Source organism: Ursus americanus, chromosome 5 (genome assembly GCF_024610735.1).
Source record: "Ursus americanus isolate L20-20 chromosome 5, mUrsAme1.1.p, whole genome shotgun sequence".
Taxonomy (NCBI): domain Eukaryota; kingdom Metazoa; phylum Chordata; class Mammalia; order Carnivora; family Ursidae; genus Ursus; species Ursus americanus.
The window spans coordinates 3,003,093-3,026,812 of record NC_142131.1 but is presented as its reverse complement, the minus strand read 5'-3'; the positions used below and the strand labels follow the sequence as shown (position 1 = coordinate 3,026,812).

The window sequence follows — 23,720 nt, the reverse complement described above, 5'->3', positions numbered from 1 at the left end:
GGGTTTGGAGCTCACCAGTCAAATGCTGGCCTTTGAAGTGGGGAACGGGAAGGCACACATTCCTTTCCACTGTAACAGGAAGGAGGACGCTGATGTGTAGATTCAGCCGAGCCTGAGTGGTCACGGTGATGCCATTTCCGGCAGCTAGTGCTTACCTGGGGCAAATAATTATGTAATACGCTTTCAGATTTAGCTGTAGGTTTACATTGATTGATTTTGTTCATAGGACTGAGTGGGTACCGATCCTGTTTTGCCTTGTAGTAGGCTCTAAATTTTCTCTCTCAAGAGTCATTCGTATTAGTGATTTTTTTTGCTCAATTTTTCTCTTTCATCAAAAGCGAAGTAAATCAAATATCATGACCTCCTCTCCACTCCTCAGCAGTGCAACACCATGGCCTCCCTATAGAACTGATTACCAATCAAAGAATAAAATGGTTTTCTCACAAGTGATTTTCTTACCCTACAGAAAATTGTCTTTTTCAGTATTACTATCTGTATTCCTTGACTTGTCAGTGTAATTGAAACATTATCTATGATTTCTGTTACTTTACTGCAGACTATAAGCACATCCTTTTAAGGTCATAGCACTCTTCTCTGTCATATCTACAAAATTTGCTTATGAGGTGTGTATATTTCAAGAATTTCAGCCGTTTTTGGGGGGCAGATTTTATTCCACTGCATAATGCAGTTTAAAAAATGATTTTCATTAGACTGTTCTGCTGACATATCTCCAGGCCACAGTTTTCTCCATGGACATATTAATTCGGTACAGAATTCCAGGTACTGACCATTAATTGTATCTTTAAAGCTACAATGAGATCGAAAGTCGTCTTTGGTGCCTGCAGGATTATTTTTCACGAAACATCTATTTCCTGTAATGTTTATTTTGAATAATACTCTCATCCATGGGTTATGGGACTAGCACCATCGTAAGAATATTCCCAGATGGAGCCCTCTTCTTTTTCAGTGTGTGCTTGTTGAACTGTAGGCAGCTTTGCTGTGTGCATGGCTCCAAAATTATCTTTTCCTGAAAGTACAGAAAGGTCTGGAGAAATGCAGGCACCCCTGTATTAATTTATACACTGTAAGTGTCTGATAAAACATGCAGCATCTTAAATGCTCTAGGGTGCTGGTATTTTAGACCAAATTTTATTTTATGGAGGAGGGTAGCTTTACTAGAGGCAAGACAAGTCAACGTGTTCTAATTCTGCTTGGAATCAGAGGAACTTGATTTACTGTTGTTACCTGCTGTGGTAGAAATTGCAAGCATCACTGAAGTAGACTTGTATCTTCAGTATTGGAAATATTCAACAGAATTCATCAGAAGTGATTGCAAAAAGCTCGGTGTTTTGGTAATAAGCGAAGAAAAGTTTTTCCCTGATTTCAGACAGCTTTTGATAGAATGTCTGTTTAGGAAGATATATATAGATTAGTTAGCTGCATGCCTGACTCTCATATATTTTAAGCTTCTTCGGGTGAGCTTTGGGTTATGCCAAGGGGACTCCGTTTGGCCTTTCCACTGAGAACCACTCAACCAGCATCGATGTCTGCTGATAAAGAAGGTTTGTAGTCAGATACTGCTCAATAGCTTTGCTGACCTGGAATCTACGCGGGTCAGCCAGCTTCTCCTTGAGCCCCTCGCTGGTGTTGCACTGATCCATCCTGTTTCCTTTGTTTTGCCATTTCTAGTCATGATCTGATGCATGTTCTCCCTCTTGCTTTTCAGTAGAGGAAATGGGGCTTGTCTTACAGGGTGAGTTCTGTGTTAAAACCTTGTACTTCCTGCTTCGGTATAATATGCTGATGAGCAGGCGTCAGAGTTCTATGCCTTGGAGATAGAGCATGCCACCCCAGAGGAGACAGTTGGCTTAAAGGACTACAGTTTTGACACATACGGGCTATTTCTGTCACAGGCCTCTAAGTAGGCTTGGGAGAGCATCTTTCAGGTCTGTGGGGGCCGTCTTAATGTTTCTTCTCTCTGGCTTTGGATATTCGTCCCCAGTGTCGTCTTTTCTTCCACCTCCCTCCTCCCCACAAAGATAATGTGCTGCTGACTCGCTCCTAATTTTGGATATTTCTTTTGTCATTCCAAAATATCTTCTCTAGTCCCTTCAGACTTCTGTCAGTTTCACACAGTTTGCTCCAGTGGCCTTCCCTTGGTAGACACCAGTCTGCTGACCTCTCCCCTCCCCTTGTTGAACTGGCCTCTAACCTGGAAGTAGAATCCTGTTTTTCTCCTGGCTTCCCTATTACAAAGCCAACAGCTGTTCATAACAGACTAAAGAAGAATATAAATACCCATAACCAGTTTTTACCATCTTGATTATGGTCTTCCATATTTTTTTTTTTCAAAAAGATGGTATCAAATTACTAGTTTTTTATGCATGCTTTTTAAACTTTTTTCTCCACTGTGTCTCCTGAAAGTAGCTTCCCGTATATTTCTGTTTTAAAGAATTTATATTTCTAAATTTTTAATGACTGAAAACATTTCCATGATATAGATGTACCATTTGACCAGTTTTTTACCTTTGGACATTCAGGTGTTTTCTCTTTTCCCTTCTTTCTTACTGTCCTCCTGTTACTTCCTTCCTTCTTCTTTCTGTCTTCCTGTTATTTTCCTGTTATTTACTGGTGATAAAACTTTTGTTTTTGGGTGTCCAGAGTTATTTGTTCACTATGCATATAGTTATTTTATTAAACCCCAGTGTGGACTTTTTGGGTAGGCTGTTGTTAGTGACAGTGTCACTCTTTGTGTTCAGGTACCGACCCATATCTTATGTGTATCTGTCTTCCCAGCCTGTAGGATTATGCCTGGTACAGTGGGCGTTCACTAAAGAATTATTGTTGAGTTCCAGAAATATAAGGGCCATGGGACAAATATTTAAGTATCTACCACGTATTTCAGGCCCCAGATGTAGGAGTGAACAAGATGAAGATTGTCCTTGTTCTCATAAGCTGAAATATTATTCTCTACAACAAGGTTTATGTTATAAAAATGACAAGTCTCTTAGGATACCTGGGTGGCTCAGTCGGTTAAGTGTCTGCTTTCAGCTCAGGTTATAATCCTAGGGTCCTGGGATCGAGTGACTGTTCCGGCTTCTTGATCAGCGGGGAGCCTACTTCTCCCTCTGCCTGCCGCTCCCCTTGCTTGTGCTCTCTGTCTCTCTCTCTCTCTCTCTCTCTGGCAAATAAATAAATAAAGTCTTAAAAAAAAAAAAAAGACAAGCCTCTTAGTGTGAGGATCAATTAAAAAACTTTAAAGTCACACAGTGTAGTAGAAGCAGTCTACATTACCTGTAGCGTGGTTACTTTTCATGCATGTGGCTAATTCGGAGTTGACTAATTGATTTTCCCCGTAGATGATATTTCTTATTTAGGATTATCCACTAGGGTTACTGATGACGATGGAATGATTTTTTTTCAGATTCATACTTTTTGACTCTTTCTAGTACTAGAATCTTAAATTTAAAATTTTATACCTGAACATAATATGTTATACTTCGTTATTATAGAGAACTCAACGATCTTTTAGGACTGGGTTTGGGGCAATAGGAAATATATCCCAAAATATTTTTGGTCTTTCGGTTGCACATTTTAAAATATGATTAAACAAAGATTGCAGCCATGGAGATTTTCTGCTGTAAATTGGTGTTTCAACACTGCCAGCTGTTCACGCTTTTTGTGATCCCACTTATAAACGTGGAAAGTGAAGGGTGAGTGGCTGCCCTCTTGGGCAGGCATATAATTTAAAAAAAAAAGTGTGTGCCTCAGCAGAGCTAAATTAGAGTTTCATATAGCTGCCTTTTTCTTTTTTATTGTAGGGCCAGCTCTCAATGTTGCAAGAAAAAATAGACCATTTGGAGCGTTTGCTAGCTGAGAATAATGAGATCATCTCAAATATTAGAGACTCGGTCATCAATTTGAGTGAGTCTGTGGAGGATGGTCCAAAAAGTTCACAAGGCAACTTTAGCCAAGGTGCTGGCTCACCTCTTCTGCCATCAAAGCAATCGTCCCTTATAGTGGACCCTGAAGACTGTTCGTTCGCTTTGCAAAGTGGAAGTCGGAATTCAGATGTGCAGGTAATGTATGTATTTGTTAATGATCATTGGGCTTTTCTTGCTTTTCTTTCTTTTTTGATCTGGTATCTGTTTTAACTTACTTAGTTGCTTAAACTCTCTGGATTCCAGTTTTTATTTTTGTAAAGTGACTTGATTAGTCACCTGATCATTAGTTCTTTTTAATGATAAAATTCTGTAATTCTGTGTTTCCCCCAATTTTTTTTTATTATCTTATACTTTGTGATTATGGCCTTTTTGTATGCTTTTTAGGTCTTATTCTGTCTAGTAGATGAAGACCTTTAGAGGTTTAAACTTGGCCAAAGAGATTTTCTTATCTTCCTATTAAGAGTATAAGATAAGCCCTATTCTTACTATGTCTATATTATACGTTGGAGGTTTCACACAGTGTAGGGTTAGATTCCTTTTGCTGAATACCTCTTTGTGAGAGAGGGAAGGGCAATATTCTAGAGCTGTGCTGTTCAGTATGAAAGTCACTGTCTACATGTGGCTCCTAAGCACTTGAAATGTGGCTAGTCTGAACCAAGATGTGCTCTCAGTGTTGAAGACTTATTATGAAAACAAATGCAAAATACTTTGTTTTGTTTTACATGTATGTGGAGATAATATTACAAATATATTGGGTTAAATAAAAATATATCATTAAAATTAGTTTCACTTATTTCATTTTTCTAGAAAATTAAAAATTACAAATTTGGTTTGCATTCTGTTTCTCTTGGATAGTACTTTTCTAGAGGATAGTGGAGTTGTAAACTAGGAGAAGAAGGGACTAATGCTTTTTAAAACTTAAGGTGTGTCAAATTTGCTCTGTTCTGCTAATTAGCAGAGAGCTGTGTTTAATCTGTACCTTAGACCTGAAGGTGGAACTTGATGACAAGTCTGTAAAGGGCAAATATTTTACAGTTGGATAAAATGGGTTGGCTCTGGCCTTGCTTTGGAGTAGATGTTTCCACTAACTTCTGGGGACAGAGAACGTGATAGGATCTTGAAGTCATGGCTCCACAGGCCGAGCCAGCAGCTGGAGACAGAGTTGGCCAGGCCTTGTGCCTACAATCTTATCAACCTGTGTGTGTCCAGTTTCACACACTATCAGGATTCTGTGCTGTGAAGGTATATCTACTTTCGTGAGTCTTGGCTTTGTATAAGTTTTAAATAAGTACCTTTTAAAGGAGAACAACAGAACTTTTTTTTTGGAGGGGGTGTTAAATCTGGGCTGGACAGAAACAGCTGTGCTGCTGAACAACCCCAGAAGGCAGGCAGAGGGAGGCAGTGAGGTACAGGGCAAGCTGCAGGGCCAGAGAAAGAACCAGAAGGAATAAGGGAGACCGCTAACACATCCTCCTTTCCAGCTGGTTCCCAAAGATTTATCGACTCGTCCTTGGGAACATCTTATTTTATTTATTAAAGTCATACATTCTGAAGTGAGAGATATGTTGTTGCCTTAAAATACTTTGTATCATTTTTTACATAATTCGCTCCGTATCTTTAAATATTTTTGTAACCTGCTTACATATTAGGATATAATTTTTACATAATTTAAATTTTACCGAAGTCAGTTGTGTTCTCACATTTAGTATTATAGAGGGTATGAAAAGTACAAGTTTATAGGGTTTTTTTTTTTCCCCTCAATATTTTTTCCTTTGTGTCCAAATAGATTACCTGGGACTACTACATTGGAAACGAAGACAGTATTTGAACATTTAAAAATTTCCATTTTCATACCAGTATCTGTATTAAATTCTTTATTACGGACTTCATCCCCCAGGAATAATATTCACTAATACTTTAAGAGAAGCAGATAAATTATTTGGTCTTATTCATACATGGATTACACGGCATTTTTAACTTCTAAACATGCTTCCCAAATACTATCTTGAATGATACAATGAAAATGCTGTATTTTATATTTTTATACAAATAAAAACCCTAAAAACATTAAAAAAAAATTTCCATTTTCACATGATTATGCGTCATTGACTCAGTTGTTTTATTTTTAGAATGAAAAAGGTAAACATAACATTTGCTAAATGAAGGAATAGTTGTAGATGCATTTCCATTCAGCTACAGATTTTAAAATATATGCAGCTAATTGTAAAATAAAGACAACTCAAAGTAAAAAAATAATTATCAGTATTATTTGAAAAAATGCTGAAATATTTGGTCATAATTACATTTCATCAGAAATGTTTTCTTTGCTGTTTAGTTCCTGTCAATTTCTACTAGATTGTGTTAGAAGTAAAGCCGGGCAAGAAGGAATTGAATGAAATTATTTTTCATTAGAAGCAGATAGGGGAGGGGCTTATTTATCAGGATAGTTAAGTAATACAGTAGCATTTTAAGAATTTGAATGGTAATTAATGGTAATTTCTGCCTCAAACTATTCAGTTAATGTCTACAGAAATAGTTTTATCTAGTAAAATACATACACAGTACAACAATGAATAGCTTTGAGCAAATATTTTCCAACATTAAGTTCAAATTAAAAATGGTAATACGTGGTTAAACTTACTCTTTTTTTTCCCTTTATTTTGTCTTTTGTATTTTTAGATGTTGGATGTTTACAGTCTAATTCCTTTTGACAATCCAGATGGTGGAGTTTGGAAACAAGGATTTGACATTAGCTATTTATTTAATGAATGGGACTCTAAGCCCCTTCAAGTCTTTGTGGTGCCTCATTCTCATAATGACCCAGGTAAAATTTGCACTTCAAAAAACTATAGGTTATTAAGCTCCTGTATGCGCAGAGTATTTTAATGAGAATCTGGTAAAGCCGATTTCTCAGATTTTTGAGACATTATTCGCTGACTTGTTACAGCAACATATTCCTTTTATATGTCATTGCATTTTGAGTTTTTATTTTATCAATTTGTGTCATTCATGGATAGTACTTGTGCAGTGTGAAATAGTAATAAACACAAGAAGGTCTTTGTTTTGGGGAGGAAAAGTTGAACTCACTTAAGGTGCTGACTGTTCATTGTAGTTATTTCTTGTAAAATACCGCATAGGAGAATTATTTCGTGCTCATAAACTCTGCACTAAAAAATGCAGAATTCTCGTGGAATGTTTGAATCTTTAAAATGGAGAAGCAGTGTAGAGTGGTTAAGAGCCTTGGTCAGGTGGACATGAGTATGGAGTCCCAACCCCATGGTGTGAGACAACTTTAGGCAAGTTACTGAATGTGAAAGTATAAGTATTTTTCCCAGGTAGAATGAGGATAAAGTATCGACTTCACAGGATGAGATGTAAAGGTGTGATGCATGGCCCCAGTAAGTGCTGTCATTATCATTATTGTTATTACTTCGTATGACAGCTTTTGTTATTTATTGAGGCTGGAGACTTTTTCCCCCAAGGTAAGAGAAATTGCTAAAATTACTGTGGGAAATACGATTCAATGTATAGATTTGTTAGTGTGAGTACACTGGCACAGAGTAGATACTTCATGACTTCTGTTGCAGGATTTTTTGGGGAATGTACTTCAAAAGACTTCCTTTGAGGACTTATTTACGCTTTTATTTGTTATTTTTCTCAATTTCTCCACTTCATCATTACTATCAGAGGCACCATTATTCACCTAGTACTTTGAAGGTTTTTTCTTTACTCCCAGCATTCATTTATCTCTGACTTATATCCTTTCCCTCTGGTTTATTGGCATGTGTTCCTTTCTGTTTCTAAGACAGTAGAACTTGTTACTTTAGGTCTGGACGTGTGATTTGGTGAGGTTGTATGTATGTATATATGTGTATACACACGTGTATATATATGTATATATATGTGCTGCTTTTGGATTGAGAGAGGTACTCGGAGACAGTTTGGATGCTGAAATGTTTGAATTTCCATAAAACTTCAATATTTAGTGTGCACAGAGGTATGAAATATATGAAATCAGTATTGTTCTGGAAATTTGTGATGAGCGTATGTCACACCAGCTTCTGACTTGGTTTCTCTGTCTTTGGTGTTAATGTCTTTTTTTCTTCCAAATACCTGTCTTATTAACCTTATCTCTTAAATGTTTTGCATCATCTTCCTCCTTAATCTTAGCCTGTCCCTTCAAATCCAAACTCCGAAGGCTGGGCATCTTCTGGAGCCAGGCAGAGGGAGGCAGGCATCCTGCTGTGCTGTATACTGGCCCCCAAGTCCTTCGGGCACATTCGTGTGTCTGTAAAATGCAGATGATATGGGTAGAGTAGCATCTTAAAGCACGAGTTAGTTACCAAGTAAATACAAAAGGTGATGAAAATCACATGTAATTTAAATTCCTTTTGGTATTTATTTACTTGCACACCAGATTAAATAGTACATTTGCATTTAGGGTATGTGTACTGAGAAACAGGTCTTTGTGTATATCTAGACTAACAGTGAGGTGAGGTGCTCACACTTCACACGTGGGATCTAAGTTTGCCTGTAGGACTACAGATGATTTTCTCTGTAAATCTCACTCTGAAATATTCCCTTATTGAGTGAAATGGTGGCGGAGCCCCTGTAGTATTAAAATTGTTCTCTCCTTTCTTCTCTGCCAGCTGTACGCAGTTTAGTTCTTGTCACTTAATTGGGTGTGTGATGTGATCCCATTGAATACAGTTTCTTATAGGTTCATAAATACACTTTGCAGTATGTCTTGCAAGTCCTTGTGTGAACCCATTTCTCCTCTCTTTTAGATTTTTTAAAGACTTTTATTATCTCCTCCCCTTTTCTGCCATCCTCAATTTCCACCAATCTCATTTCGCTTGTAATTCTAACACATGCACGCTTAACTATAATAATAAAATTGGTGTTTACCAGGCAGTGTGCCAAATATAAACATCTGAGGTTCACAATAACCCTTGAAGGTGGGTGCCACTACTCATGACGGAGGTGTTACCAACTTGTCAAGCTTCCAGGGGCAGGCGCCCTAGGAATTCCTTGTTAGTTTACATGGATCTCCCACCTGAGTACACTCGAGAGACAGAGAACATGTGTGTCCTGTTCAGTCTGTCTCATTGCCCAGCCCCACACTTGGCATATAATAATCGCTAAATATAGACGCGGCCTTTTCCACCTGTGTCCATGCCCCTCTGAAGCTTTTTGAACTTTACACACTTCCCTTACGCCCTCTTGCACATAGACATGGATGTAAGCGTTTACAGCACTTCTGCTTTGTTTCCTCACTAGAATGTAAGCTCAGTGAGGGCTCGGACTTTGTCTTATAACCACCAGGTCGCTAATGCCCAAAGAGTAAGCAGCACATGGTACGACTGACTCATTCGGTTAAATAAGCTAATGAACCAGGGAATGTGACTCTGCAGACTCAGAGGAAACATTGGACCTTGACAAATGCATTTCTTTAGCGTCTCTCCATCTTTTCTTCCTGTTGTCTTGTTTCTGTTCCTTAAGAAAAAATATTTAAAATGTGCTTTGTAATTTTAGATACAAACAGCAGACGATATTAAGCTCTTCAAGGGCAGGGATTGCCTATGCCTTTGAGTTTTTGTTTGCTTGCCTTATGGTTCCCACTGTAGTTAGTGTGTTGTTCTGTGGGGAGACATCTCTAATAACTGGTCCTGACCGCTCTAGATGAATCTGTCTGTTGGTATCTTAGCAACCATAGTTGAGTCTTTTTGTCTTAGTAAAAGATGTTAATGACCCTTACCCTCAGGTCCTCCTCCACTTAAGGAAAAAATAATGGTCAGACACAGACCTTTTAAAGCGAAAGCGATTTTTGCTATTAAGCAAAATGCTAGAGAACAGAACCCACTGACTTTTCTTCATAATTTTCACCGCTCCTTCACAAAAGTAGAGTTTAGGTAAACTAAATCATTCTGTGAAGAACTAAATCATTCGGATCATGAAGAACCCCTTTTTCAGTGGAAGAAAAGAGTTAAGTGTGTGCACAAACATTCCAAGTCAAAATGTGACTCCGTAATGGGAAATCTTCGTATAATACTCCTAAGTGAATGTGCGTTAGGCGGTTTACTTTCTAAATGAGATTTATAGAGATTTGTTTGCATTTTCTGCAGCAACAGTTTAAAACAAAGTTTAGCTCAGTGGTTTGTTTCATCAGTGGAGTTTTGTCTGTTGGGGATAGGAGTGTTTGAAATAGACTTTTAAAAGATTCCAATATTGAGTTCCCTAACTTTAAGAATTCTGTTGCTGTGTTTTTATATATGTGGGTGTTTTTCTTTTTGGATCAAGTTCTGATATCTCACAAGACAGATAAATTTCAAATTATGTTTGTATTTTAATTCCTAATCGTGTTCTTCCAGTCCATGAGGACATGTAACAGTTGTCATATAGTATTTTATATGGTTTACATGAGTTAAAACAAAATTGGAAAGGAATAGTTAAGTAAATGCTGATAACTTTGTACTGTTATGCTTTTGAAAAGTTTTGAATCATAGACCATGAAATTAAATGTTAGTTGATTGATACATGTTCATGTTATATTTAATAAGCTGATTAAAACACAATTACAGCACCTTTGTATCTACAATCTTAATTCTTTCCTTCCCACTACTTAAACTGTTGAAATATTTAGTTAATTTTCCTTCAAAGAAATCACAGTGTGTAGAGAGCAGATAAGGTATACTAAATGGAAAGTTGGACAGCATATTGTTAGTTAAGCAATTTGTAAAATGAACATTAGAAAATAATCCCCCATGTGGTATGACTCCAAATAGGAGAGAGACCTAGGCACAAGAGCCACAGTGGAAAAATCATTTTATTTTGAGCATTTGCAGTTCTTTTACAGAGTTTTTATTGATTCGAATGAGAGAGTAGGGTTTTTCAATTTTTTTTTTGAAAATTAAGAAAACATAATTTTGCATTTAGCATTATATGTTAATTTGAAATGAGTGTATGTGCCCTTATTATTTTTTTAAAGATTTATTTATTTATTTTAGAGAAAGAGAGTGGTGTAAGTGGGGTGGGGGAAGAGAGGGAGAGAATCCAAGCAGACTCCCCGCCGGACCTGGGGCTCAGTCTCAGGACCCCGAGTTCATGACCTGAGCCAAAATCAAGAGTCACACTTAACCGTCTGAGCCACCCAGGTGCCCCATGTGCCCTTATTCTTAAAAAGCGAGAAAGAACAAAAACATGAGGAAATCACAGTGTGACGTTATTTTAAAGGTTTTCTGTTCGTATATTGTTAAGCATGGTCAGAAGGAAAGAGTTCTGGTCAGCCATAGTTGGGTAATGCCCAGGTGGGTGAAAGCAGGGGAGACTTGGGACTCCAGCTACCAAAGAAACCTGCTGAGTGGAAGGAGATGGTCAGGAGAGGGGAGATTGGTTTGTGGGCACAGTTTGGGGAATACTTTGTTCTGTTTAGTAATCGAGGGATAAAATGAGTTCTTTGGTTTTGGCTACTGTGATGGGAAATTTGAGTTTCTAGAGCTAAGATTGTATGAGGAAGAACTGAGTGAGAACTGGTATTCGTTGCCTGTCTTGTATCAGGGGAGTGTCGAGGGTGTGTTGCTTCATGTAATCCATTCTGCAGCCCTCAAAACTGGTAAATTAAACCCCATTTACCAGGTGAGGACAGTGAGGCTAAGGTAGGTATACTAATATCTCCGAGACCCATCAGTTATAAATTGGCACAGGATGGCGAATTAAAGCTCAGATTTGCCTGATTCTGAGATCTCTGTTCTTTCTCTTTACCGTGATGCTTCTCCAGATACTTTATTTAGTTCAAATGATTTTCTTGCTTTATGGGCATTAACTAATTTGGCACATTTATCTGAACCTTGGGTTGTTAATAGAGTTGCCAGATTTTTTTTTAAAGATTTTATTTATTTATTTTAGAGAGAGCTTGAGCAGGGGGAGGGGCAGAGGGAGAGAGAGAATCCCAAGCAGAGTCCCTGCTGAGTGCAGATCCTGACTTGGGGCTTGATCTTAGGACCCATGAGATCATGATCTGAGCCGAAACCAAGAGTTGGGATGCTCAACTGACTGAGCCATCCAGGATCCCCTTGGGTTGCCAGATTTAACTAAAAAAAAAAAAAAAAAAAAAAAAGTTAAGCTTGCGTTTCCAATAAACAATAATTTTTTTGGTGTATATGTGTTCTGAGTATCATATGGAACGCAGAGTAAACATTTATTCATTATTTATCTAAAATTCAAATTTAACTTGGCATCCTATATTTTTCTGGCAATCGTAATTAAGAAAATGTTGGCATTAAGAGTTAAATGTTTACACAGCTCTTTAGAATTATCTTTCTAAGCGATCTCTAGAATTGGTGTATTGAGGTTTCTTTTCAGAGGGAAAGGGCTGGTTGTTGTGGCTCTGGACTGCATTCTTCAGGAGAACATAAAGATGTAGGTGATCATCAAACATGTCCCCATTCTCCTGTTTTGGTTACTTGTGTCTTTCTTTTGAGTCTGGGTGCTTCCAAGCTCACCAGTGTGCCAGTTTTACAAATAATTGCTAACACTTATGGGAATTTACTATGTTTCAGGCACTGTTCTATACACGTTTCAAATCCATTACTGCCCTCAGCACTTTACAACAAAAATCCTGTTATTACCCTTATTTCAGGGATGAGGAAACTGAGGCAGAAGAGAGTCCAAATAATGTGTTTGTGGCAGGGCTGGGCTTGAACCCAAGCTGTCCAGCTCTGGAATCAGGACTTGTAACCATTATTTAATATTGTCTCTTGAAGGTAATACTTCTGAAACCATAGGCCAAGCTTCCAAGAAGAAGGTCTTTTAAGTGTTTCCATGTCAGATGTCATCTGCTTTAGTATTATTAATCATATAAAATATTTTATGAACTGTCTGGCAAAAGCAAACACCTCACTGCACTGTTTCCCATCCTTTTTTCCTTCTGGTCTGTCCTTATTGAAATGGATGTCCCTGTCCTTAAATACTACTTGAGTACATGAGATGGTGAGTGGTTTTCCTCATTGCTGCATATTTTACAATTAGCAAGTCATTTAGAAGCAGTATTTTCAGGCTTTTAAATGGTTTCTTTTAGAAACTGATAATTTGCCCCGTATTTGCCTGATCGTAAGGCTAAATAGCTCCACACCCTCACAGTAGCTCCTTGAAGGAAGTCACTTTTATTTTTACTTCTAATGGTGTCTCTCTCATATTACAGACACTTTCCATTTTTTCAAACCACTAAGCTGTGTTTGGGGAAGACATAGTAGGCCTGAAGTGTCCTGTGAATTGATGCGTGTGGATGGAGTCCTTAACAAGGGAGGGAAGTAACTTTAGCTACCCAGAGTTAGAAATTATTGTGGACATTGATCTTACAAGGGCAGGTGTCAAATATCGAGGTACGCAGTTCTTTTAAAGGGCATTTAGAAAAGCAGTATAGTAAGGGGTCACAATTGGACACTATCCGTACAGCTGCAGGATGAACAAAACCGCAGCTGTCTGGACAGTAATGCAGATAGCTCCCGTGGTGTGGGATAGAATTTCCAGTGGGGGCATCTTACACGGCTTCAAAAAGTGCTGTATCTCAAACAGCTTAGTGGAAGTGAAGCTGATATGCTTTGAAAACTATTAGATGACACTGAATCACCTGGAAAAAAGGTGAGGTGATTCTGGAAATCTGAGTTCAGAAGCATTTATAGGATTCAGCAGGTTTCTAGGTTTCGAAAGACTCACAGGTCTTTGGAAAACCTTAGCTTCATCTTTGAGTCTCTCCTATCTCTTGGGAGCTTCAGTCAGTTAGCATATTCTCTTCATTTTGCCCCCTTGGCCTCATAAACATTTTCTAGCAGAATTTTTGGAGTGGCCTCATTTCCTGTTTGTTTTCTACTTTACCGTCTTCGTCTATCCTTTACACTCACAGTACACTCATTTTTGAAAGCAAAGATCAAAAGACCTTAACTTCCTTCCTCCTAAATTTTCAGCAAGAATCAAGAACGGTTTAGAAGATTTTTGGTGATCTGGCCCCCACTTCTATTTTTACTTCTCTCCGTACTCCCATCATGAAAGCTGCCATGCAGCCATACCCGGCTGCCTTCTGCTCCCTGAAATTGACACAGACCTTCGTGGCTTAGTGTCTTTTCCATATGCTCTTCCTTCTGTTGGGAACTACCACCTTTTTCCTCTATCCAGATGATGACTATTCTGAGAATCTCTCTTCTGTCCCTCTGGTAGGAATTCACCACTTCTTTATTCCCACAGCATTTCGTTCATATTTTCACTGTGGAATCTGTTTTCATTGATTAGCTTTATTGCTTTGCCTTCTTAGAGGCTTGGTTTGTGTTTGAATGAATAAACTGGAACAGGGCGTTGATTAAAACTCTTTCATACTTTATCGGCGGTAGGGGGAAACAAGCTTAACTTATAATAGAAATGTTGGAATTAAAATTAATCGGCAGCAGATTTGAGTTACGATAATACCAATTAAGATGGTACATGATGCCTTAAGTGTAAGACTGGCTATTACAGTCAACTATGGGAGGATTTGACAAGTGATGGAAGAAACCTGTTGATCATATGTTGGTAGACAATAACTTAATTGCTAAAATAAAGAAGCTTTCTTATTTATGAATATTCATATTTATTTTGTAAATTTGCAAATATTATGTTAAAAGGGAAGTAACATGAAATTTAAGTTGTAGTTTTTACATGTTTATTATCTAGATATAATTATTTTTGATTCAAAATTTATTATGTTTTCTTAACAGTTGGTACCTATTTGACTTTGAGTAGAATAAATGCAGTCATTAAAAAAATCACTATTGTAGCAGTTAAAATCACAACAGTGTAGCAATGATTTGAGGGGCATGCCTTCTTTGGGATGTGTGTTTTAAATCATCTTAGGGCTGACAGAGTTTTTTTAAATATAAAATAGAACCTTAAAAGATAATGGCCAAAGGTTATTAGGTTAGCATCAGAACAGACAACGAATTTATTAGAGCTAATTGTGTATGTGTGTGGTGTCTTTTCCTTTGGTTTCATTTCTAGTTGGGGTAATATATTTATACTTCATATACCTTTTTTCCCCCTATCCTTTTGGCCATACATTTCATTCATCTCATCTATCACATACTTACTGAAATCTTGACAGGTTAGGTTTCATAGCAGGTGCTGGCTTCATGAGAATTGACTGCTTTGAAGCTCAGGTTATAGGTTCTCAAATTTGTAGGAGTTGGGGAAGAAATACCTGGAGACCCTCAGACCCTTTGTATAAACATTTAAAAGTTGTAAATCAAACTGATACATTGCTAAATAAAAATATGTCTTTTCCTCCTGCCTCGAGAAACAGCACCTTTATCAGGAAGGCTGTGTGTGGGTTGAGGTTGACCAGGCTCCGGTTCTCCACTGGAATGTGTTGGTGCGTGGGGGAAGAGCCAGCCTATCGTAGCCCAGCCCAGTCTCCCAGAAATGGCCCTGTCCTCAACCAGGCCCTTCTTTGCTTGCAGATACCCCAGCACTCTTCCCGCACCCCTGCAAACTGCATCCCCCCTGCCCATTGCTCAGGCTAGGGAGGTTACCACATGCAGGTCGACTGCCCTATAGAAAGAGCTATAGAAGAACCGTGGTGGGCTCTAGAAACTGGCTTGGGGATGTTTGAACACAGATTTCTGGGCCCTGGTACTCAGAAGGGCAGGTCAGGGCAGGCTCTGGGTGGGCAGGTTCTCGACTTTGGGGATTTATTGTGTGAAAAGAATACGGTCAGAGGAAGAATGGGAAAATCCCTTAAGTGTCTGGGGCTCAGGAAGGGATACCTTTGCCTACGTCCTAAATTGCTGCTGTGTACGCCCTTGAACCAAATACAACTAAGTGTCCCTTGAGAGGATCAGAGCACCACAAAGTCTTTAGACTTTGGAGCTAGATCAAGAGTCAATTTTAAAAAATAGCGTTTTGTCAGTGAACAGTTACAAGGTGCTTAAGTGTTCACATGCATTAAAAATAAGTGGTAGAGTTGTCAACTTTATTAGGCTTTATATTTTAGAACTTAAAATTTTTTATGATAAAATAGTGATAACAAATTTGGAGTTATGCCTGCTTTATAGAACTTCTAATTATGTATTCTTTGTTTCAGATATTTCCGCACTTACTTAAAAATGGTGATTACATGTTTTATGGGTTAGAGTGTTGTTAGAGAGGAAAAAGAATAAATGGAAAGGTATTCTTCGTGCTATTCTAGCCCTGGTTCAATTTCCAAGTGTATTCAAGGGAAAGAAAAAGGCTGTGAATTGACCACTTAAGTAAATCAGTTTGCAACTCAATGTCCTAAGATTATTAAATCCAGAGGTAGGAATATAATTTTATGTCACAAAAAATCATCCCATACAACCTTTCATAAAATACTGTCTTTCTGATTGGTCTCACGTTAATATACAATTGTAGTTTTACAGTAATTGAGGAAAAGAAAGAGCCAATTCGGTATAAAAGGGAATACTTGATTACTCTATTGTATAAGAGCAATAAAAGCTAATTTACTGTTATATTACTCAACATTGAAAGCTTCAAGGGGCTATCTTTTAGTTCATTCTTCATTAATTGTGCTATATTGTAGTGATATTAATATCTATTATAGATGAGTTTTATGGAAGGCTTTTAAGGTGACATCTCTAAGCATGTATTGTAGCTCACGTAAATATCTTTGACATATTTCATGCATGATTGTTGAAGGGCAAATGAAGTGTTCAAGGCAAAATGGATTAATCAGTCACTGTGATTTCTTTATGAAAACTCCTGTGATAAACTATTCTTTGAAAGGGTCTTAGCTAATAACAAATTATAACTGATGAAAACAAGTAATTGTACTTAAAAAGAAAAAAAACCTGTTACTTTTCATCTTCATAAAGGAGATTTCTTTTAAATTTGCTTTCTGTGCTAGTTCACTAGAGTTTTATTAAGTTAATTTTGGAGTCATTCCATTGTTCATAGTTCTTTTCTTTTATTGAGTTAATAGCCAATTAATTAGGGCTTAGTGTTGACCTTTGTTAAAATTTAGGTAGAAGTTATGTGTGATGTCTTAAAGACAATGATTTTCACGGAGCCATTTCAAGATTTACATGGTCCTTACGTATATGTAATAATAGCATGGTGCAGAAATGGATGTCACTTGCATACATTTGATTTTAGCTCAGTCTTGCAATATGGAGGTAGATATATGTTAAATTAAATATTACAAAATTCTCCCCACATTGCAACCTTTGTTTTGGGAAGTTAACGACACTGACTTTTTCTAGGGCTATATTAGTTTGCTAGGGCTGCCATCCCAAAGTACTACAGACTAGATGGCTTAAGCAACAGAAATTTATTTCCTTACAGTTCTGAACACTGGAAGTCCAGAATCAAGGTGTCAGCAGTGTTGGTTTCTTCAGAAGGCCTCTCATCTTGGCTTGCGGATAGCCCTCTGTCTTCACGTGGTCTTCCCTCTGTGTGCGTCTGTGTCCTAATTGCTTTTTCTTGTAAGGACATAATGGATTAGGGCCCACCCTCGTGACCTTGTTATACCTTCATCACCTCTTGAAAGACCCTGTCTCCAGATATAGTCACATTCTGAGGTACTGAGGTTTAGGATTTCAACACAGGCATTTTGAGGGGATGCAATTCAGCCCATAACAGGGACATAGAATGAATTTCTTTGCAAACCAAAGTTTTGGGTTACCAATATGTGTAAGATGTGGAAGAGTTTATTTAAATGTTTTAAATAAATATGTACTTTTCAAAATTTAGATGTTAGAAATATCTTTTATTTCCTCTTTTACTTGTTTTGATTGGAGAGATGGGGAAGGGGCAATTAGAGATTGATAAAGATGATAATAATAATAGCAACTAATATTTATAAAGTCCTGTTATATCCTGGGCTCAGGTCTGAGCACTTGATGTTTTTTGTCTTGGATGTTGGCATCGTCAGCAGCCAGTTAGAGCATTCTAGGGGTAGGTTGGATTTTCTTTGCTTGTCCTTGGGAATCCAGATGTGGATCTTGGCTCCACGCTCTAGGGCAGGAGTCCAAGTTTGTACTCCTGGCAAGATGGGATTCTTTGCAAACCACTATTTCGTGAGCTATCTTTGAATTTTCTATATGTACAGGCTTTTTATTTAAATATGGAAAAGTTGAATTATCCACATAGTATTCTTTGGTGACTTTAAAAGTACTTAAAAGTGCCCCAGATCAAGAAAATCCTGTAAAGAACATTTTACGCTGTATTCCTCTGTGGCGTCTAGCTTCCTACCTGTCACTTTGTACCTGCTCACTAAATAACTGTGGAATGAATGAATAGATTTTAGGTAGAGCAAAAGGGAGAAATACAGTCAGAGTGGCACTGCTCTTTTCAGAAGCTCATATTTACATTGTCAAAATAGTTGTATTGTCTTCTCTGCCCTAGCAGATTTTTAATATTTTTCCAGAATTAAATATTAAATATAGTATATTTCAGATATTAATTATAGACAAAAGAACTAACCAGTTGGCCCCTTATTATTTTAGTCTTCCCACATGTTTGAGGTTTGGGAAAAACAGAGCAGTAGTTTAGCCTGGGTGTAGAGAAGATTTCGTAGATAAGAGGTGGTTCTTTGGAGGGTCCACTTGGCCGGTAGGTAGCTGGGTAAGATTCTGCCTCGGCAGCTCATCACGTCGCTTTAATGCTCTGCTGGATAGGGCTGTGCTTAGACCTACAGGTCTTGTTAAAAATATTTCTTTATAGTGATGGGGCGCCTGGGTGGCTCAGTCATTAAGCATCTGCCTTTGGCTCAGGTCATGATCCCAGGGTCTTGGGATCGAGCCCCGCATTGGGAGGCTGCTTCTCCCTCTCCCACTGCCTGCTGCTCCCCCGGCTTGTGCGCGTGTGCTCTCTCTCTGTCAAATAAATAAAATCTTATAAAAAGACGTTTCTTTGTAGTGAAATTGCAAATATCTTTAGAGAAAATTTCCGGGATATTTGAGAAGTAGGAAGAGTCCGAGAACTAAGTCCTCAGTATCTACAATTTTCTTTTGAAAAAGACTTGATGTACATGTATGCACTTGTTTGATTGGTGTCAGTTTGTGCTTCCAAAAAATGGACTGATTTACAGCCTTTGGAAACTAATGCCTGTTCTTGGCAGAATTCTACTTCTCTGTGCTCGTAATAGTGCTCTTAATTACCTTACTGCTTTGCTGCTGGCTTTTAGATACAGTTTGTACTTGTGATTTTCTTTTTCTTAATTGAACTTACTAAAATGGGTAGGGAATTTCAGATGTGGTATGAAAGGATACAGTTTTGATTCCACATTATGAGTAGGACTGCCAGCTAGTTAATGCGGTTCAGATTTTTAGAATTAAAGCAAATTCCTTATATTAGAGATAAATTATAAATAATTGAATTCGATACTATAATTATTAAGCATAAATAAATGCTTTTCGTCCTCAGATCATTTCTCTCATTTTTTTTCTCATTTCTATCTGAATTTGTGCATTTTTCAGAGTATTTTTGTCATTAGTGACTTGAGTTTCATGCCCATTGAAATGGAATTTCACTACTTGAAACACTTCTGAGATTTTTAAATGTGTCTTCATATGAGCGAAACATCTAAGGCTATCCAAAGGTGATGCAATGGAATGTGACTGAGTTGAAATCAGACATATGAATCAGACCTTTGTTGTATATTTGTGTCTTGATTTAGGTTGGTTGAAGACTTTTGATGACTACTTTAGAGAGATGACTCAGTATATTTTTAATAACATGGTCATCAAGCTGAAAGAAGACTCACGGAGAAAATTTATGTGGTCTGAGATTTCTTACCTTTCAAAGTGGTGGGATACTATAGATAAGCCGAAGAAGGATGCTGTTAAAAGGTTTGTTTTAAAACTGTTTTTTTGTTTTTTGCAATTTGGTAATATTAACCATTAATTATACAGTGAAACAGGTGTTGAATTTTTAGAAGGTAAAAATTCTTAGCCTTATATCTGAGACTTAAAATATTTCTTCACATCCTTTTTTCCTTGATTCTGGTTCATCTCTGAAAAAGTGACTTGAAACTTTTCTATTGAAATCCTTATGTTCTAACTTTGTCCCAGAAATTGAATTACTAGGTCAAAGGGGCTTAATATTTTAAACGGTTTTTGAAGCATGTAATCAAAGTGACCCCTGGAAAGATTGTTTCAGAGTATTCTTCTATCTTCCATACAGCATCGTACCATTGTCTCTGCCTAGTTGGCCACCAATATAATTTTTTTCTAAAACTTTGACCAATTTGATGTTTGAAATATTTTAATTTGAATTTTTGATTACTGATAGCATTGCATATTTTCTCATATATACAGGCAAGGTTTTTTGTGAATTGTTCAATGGTGTACTTTTTTCTTACCAATTTGTAAGTTTATACACACATACGTCAACCCTTATTTTCCCTCAAGTTATTTTCTTAATTCTTAGTGTTTGATATACAGACTTAAAAATTTTTATGTAATCAAACATATTAATCTGTTTTCTTGATATGCTTTACTGTCTTATTTTAGAAGGTCTTTCCCAATCTAAAGATCAGACAAACAGTCCTTTATTTCCCCCAGTTTAATTTTTTTATCAGTTTTTAAAATGCTGAAATTTATCTTTTTAATGTGGTATGATGGGAGATTCTGTTCCCTATGTGTCCTTCCCCTCTGCTCCCAAGAGTTTAAGGATTATCGTAGCATGAATTGCTTTCTTTTATTTATTTAATATCACATATATAGCACTTACTGTTTTAGTGCCTGTTCTGAGCACTTCACAAATGATAACTGATAATCCTCGCAGCAGTCCTGTGAAGTAGGTACAATGACTGTCCTCATTTTACAGATAAAGACACTGGGCGTCTGGGGTCACCCAGCTGGGACGCGCCTCGCTGGTATGCCATCCAGGGCAGCCTGTCCAGCCCCACAGGCAGTTCCCTCCCATGCTGTGCTCTGCTGCTGCCCTCAGATTTAAATTGTCCTTTTTTTCCCCTACTGATTTGAAGTGCCATCTTTATTGTATTTAAATACGCATTGATTTCTGGATTTTCTAACCTCTTTCATGGACTTTTCTGCTTGACTCTAATTGTTTTGGCTTCAAGATCTGTTTCATTAACGGACAATTTAAATCTTCCCTTGTCTTTCTTTACTGAGAAATTCTTTTAATAAGTGACCACTTAATTTTCCCAAAGAGCTTTAGAATTAATTTGTTAAATTCTTCTACCATATCAAAAAAGAAAAGGATTTTGATGGAAGTTGACACAAACATTTAAAGATAATTTGGAGAGAATTGGTTTTCCATCATTATCCATCAGACCTTTTTTTTTTTCTTAATAGGGCACAACATTCAAAAACTTTGCTAGTGATACACACACACACACACACACACACACACACACACACGAGATGGGAACCTAATAAAGATGCTGGTAGAGTTTTACATATGTTAGGTGGTTAAGAAATACATAAATGCTACAATAAAAGACCTGAAGTTTGCTTGTAGACATGGGTGTCAGAAGGGGTACAGATTGTGAGTTAGTGCAAAGTGGTAGAAAGTGGATTATCTGAAATCTGACAGCAAGTTGTTTGGCATATATGGATGGTTGTGAACACAGGCAGTGAACGGAGGTAGCTGGTAGACCTTGGAGGGGTGTGCGTGCGTGTGTGTGTGTGTGTGTGTGTGTATCCCTATGTGGCTGGGTTCAGCTGGGTGCAGTTTTCTTACTTTTTCTCAGGGACAGAATTTCACTTAAGCAATATAAAATTTACTCCCTAATATAATCATTCACTTTGGAACAAATTTTTGTTTTTGAAACAATCATTTATAGCAGAAGTGGCTATACATTTTTTTTTTTTTTTTTTTTTTACCACTGTTCCCCTGTCAGCTTCCTTTTATTTTTAGGGATTTTATTATTTTTTTAAATTCAGTTTTTTTAAATACCTAAGGGTCCATGCCTGGTCTTTGCTTATTAGTGCATTCGTTCATTCATTCTGCAACTACTTCCTGAACATCTGCAGTGGGGCGAGAGCTGCAAGGTTTGGGCACTTCTGGGCTGGGTATTTCTTTTTCTTGATCGTAAATTCTGACTCTCACCTTGACAAATAACTGTCTTTTCTCCTTTTCATAACTGAAATTACCGTTACTGTCATTCACTTGTAGTTTGTTTAGACTTGCCTGCTCTCTGCTGCCCTGTTTACTTTAGAGAGAGTCTGTTTAGAACCGTAGTTCAAATGGCTGGGCCCTGGACCAAGCTACCTGGGTTCAGATTCTGGCAACTCCCATCTGCTGTGTGAACTTCGGACAAATTACCTCATTTTCTTCATTTGTCAAGTGGGGAAAATATTGGGACCTATTTTATTTGGTTTTTATGAGGATCGAATGAATACAAATAAATGCTTAGCCCAATGCCTGGTGTATTTTAAGTCCTTAATAAATATTAAGAGCTCGTGTTATTTTCACTTTTACTTGTCACTTGGAGTATTTCTCTTGGATGCGCGGTGTAGAGTTGATTTCCAAAGTCATCCTGAGACTCTCCGTCTTGTAATAAAAGAATTTAACTATAAAATATGTGCTTTCTTTCTTAAAAAAGCTTTTTAATGTATTGCTTCAGTGAAGATAACCTTCCCCTCCACCTCTCCACTCAGACATTTTTAGGATTTTTAAAATTTTATCCATAAAATTCTAAATGTTGACCTTGTCTCTAGGTATAACTTATTATTAAATTTTCCATCTGTCAATTCAAACATATCTTCGGCTTATGTTTTCTGCTCTTACTGGGTACTGTTTTTATTTCCTTTGTTTGGGGATTAAATTTTCTAGTTACTGAGTCTCTCTTTTGCACATGCATTTTTGATTTCTTTGTTATATTTACTATGTTTGAGAGACTTTTCTTAAGCGTTCTTTTTTCCCCACCTCAGATTCAGTTCTCTGGGGTATGAAATGTGTTCTTTTCTGGCTCTGAATGATTGGTTTTAACCGTGTTTGTTTGTTTGTTTGTTTGTTTTTTACCCCTCTGTTCTGCATTCTTTATGTTGTACCCCGTAGGTCCAAGTGTTTTCCTCCTTTTTATTCATCCTTGAACAATAACATGTACATACACCTGGAATCTGTCCCAAAACAGAGAGTGTAACTGGCCCCAGTTCCTTCCTGTTCTAACTAAATACTTTGTTTCCTTGTTGTGGGTGTTGGTTAATATTGACTGGCCAGCGTCCATTCCCCCTGATTTCCTTTTGGGAAATGGTCTCTCACCCCCGTCAGATCCTCCATCTTCCTGCCTCAGGTCAGACAGGCCAGCTATGACCTGAGCTCAGCTAATTGGTATATTACTGCCCAGCGTTCTGAGTCGTTAGAGAGTGAAACGAGTGTGGACAGATGGAAGCAGGGGAGGCGGACGTAGAGGGAAGGTTGCGGGTCATCCCTCACAGCCCTGGTGCATTCACAAGACTCTTCCTGTCCTGTGACATGGTCCCTGTGATCCCTGTAGCATGGCCTCTCATTTTCTTTCAGCCCGTCGTTAAGCCTGGACTTGCAGTCCTCAGCTTTGTGTGCCCAGGAGAGTCTCCCAGTGCATTTCCTCTCCAGAGTCGGCAGGTGTTGTTGGCAAAGAAGAAAGCTGGCTGATGTATTTCCCCTCAGATCCTTTGTTGGAGAGCTGGATTCTGAAAGATCACATGAGCATCAGGGACTCAGCAGCTGGAGAAGATGTTCCTGTCATGAATAGGAGTGGCCGGGGGAAGAGAGGAGCTGGGGCTGTGGGAAGATGGGGAGATTCATGAAGTGTTTGCTCTCTGC

At 37.8% G+C, this 23,720-nt stretch overlaps 1 protein-coding gene across 1 annotated transcript in view; it reads left to right on the top strand.

The window, feature by feature from the left end:
• MAN2A1 (mannosidase alpha class 2A member 1) overlaps window positions 1-23,720 on the top strand; it is a 171,177-nt gene that overhangs the window by 21,437 nt on the left and 126,020 nt on the right. The window contains exons 2-4 of the mRNA XM_045808255.2: window positions 3,822-4,079; window positions 6,624-6,768; window positions 19,624-19,795. Of these exons, the coding sequence (XP_045664211.1) occupies window positions 3,822-4,079; window positions 6,624-6,768; window positions 19,624-19,795 (575 nt within the window). The remainder of the gene's footprint in view (window positions 1-3,821; window positions 4,080-6,623; window positions 6,769-19,623; window positions 19,796-23,720) is intronic.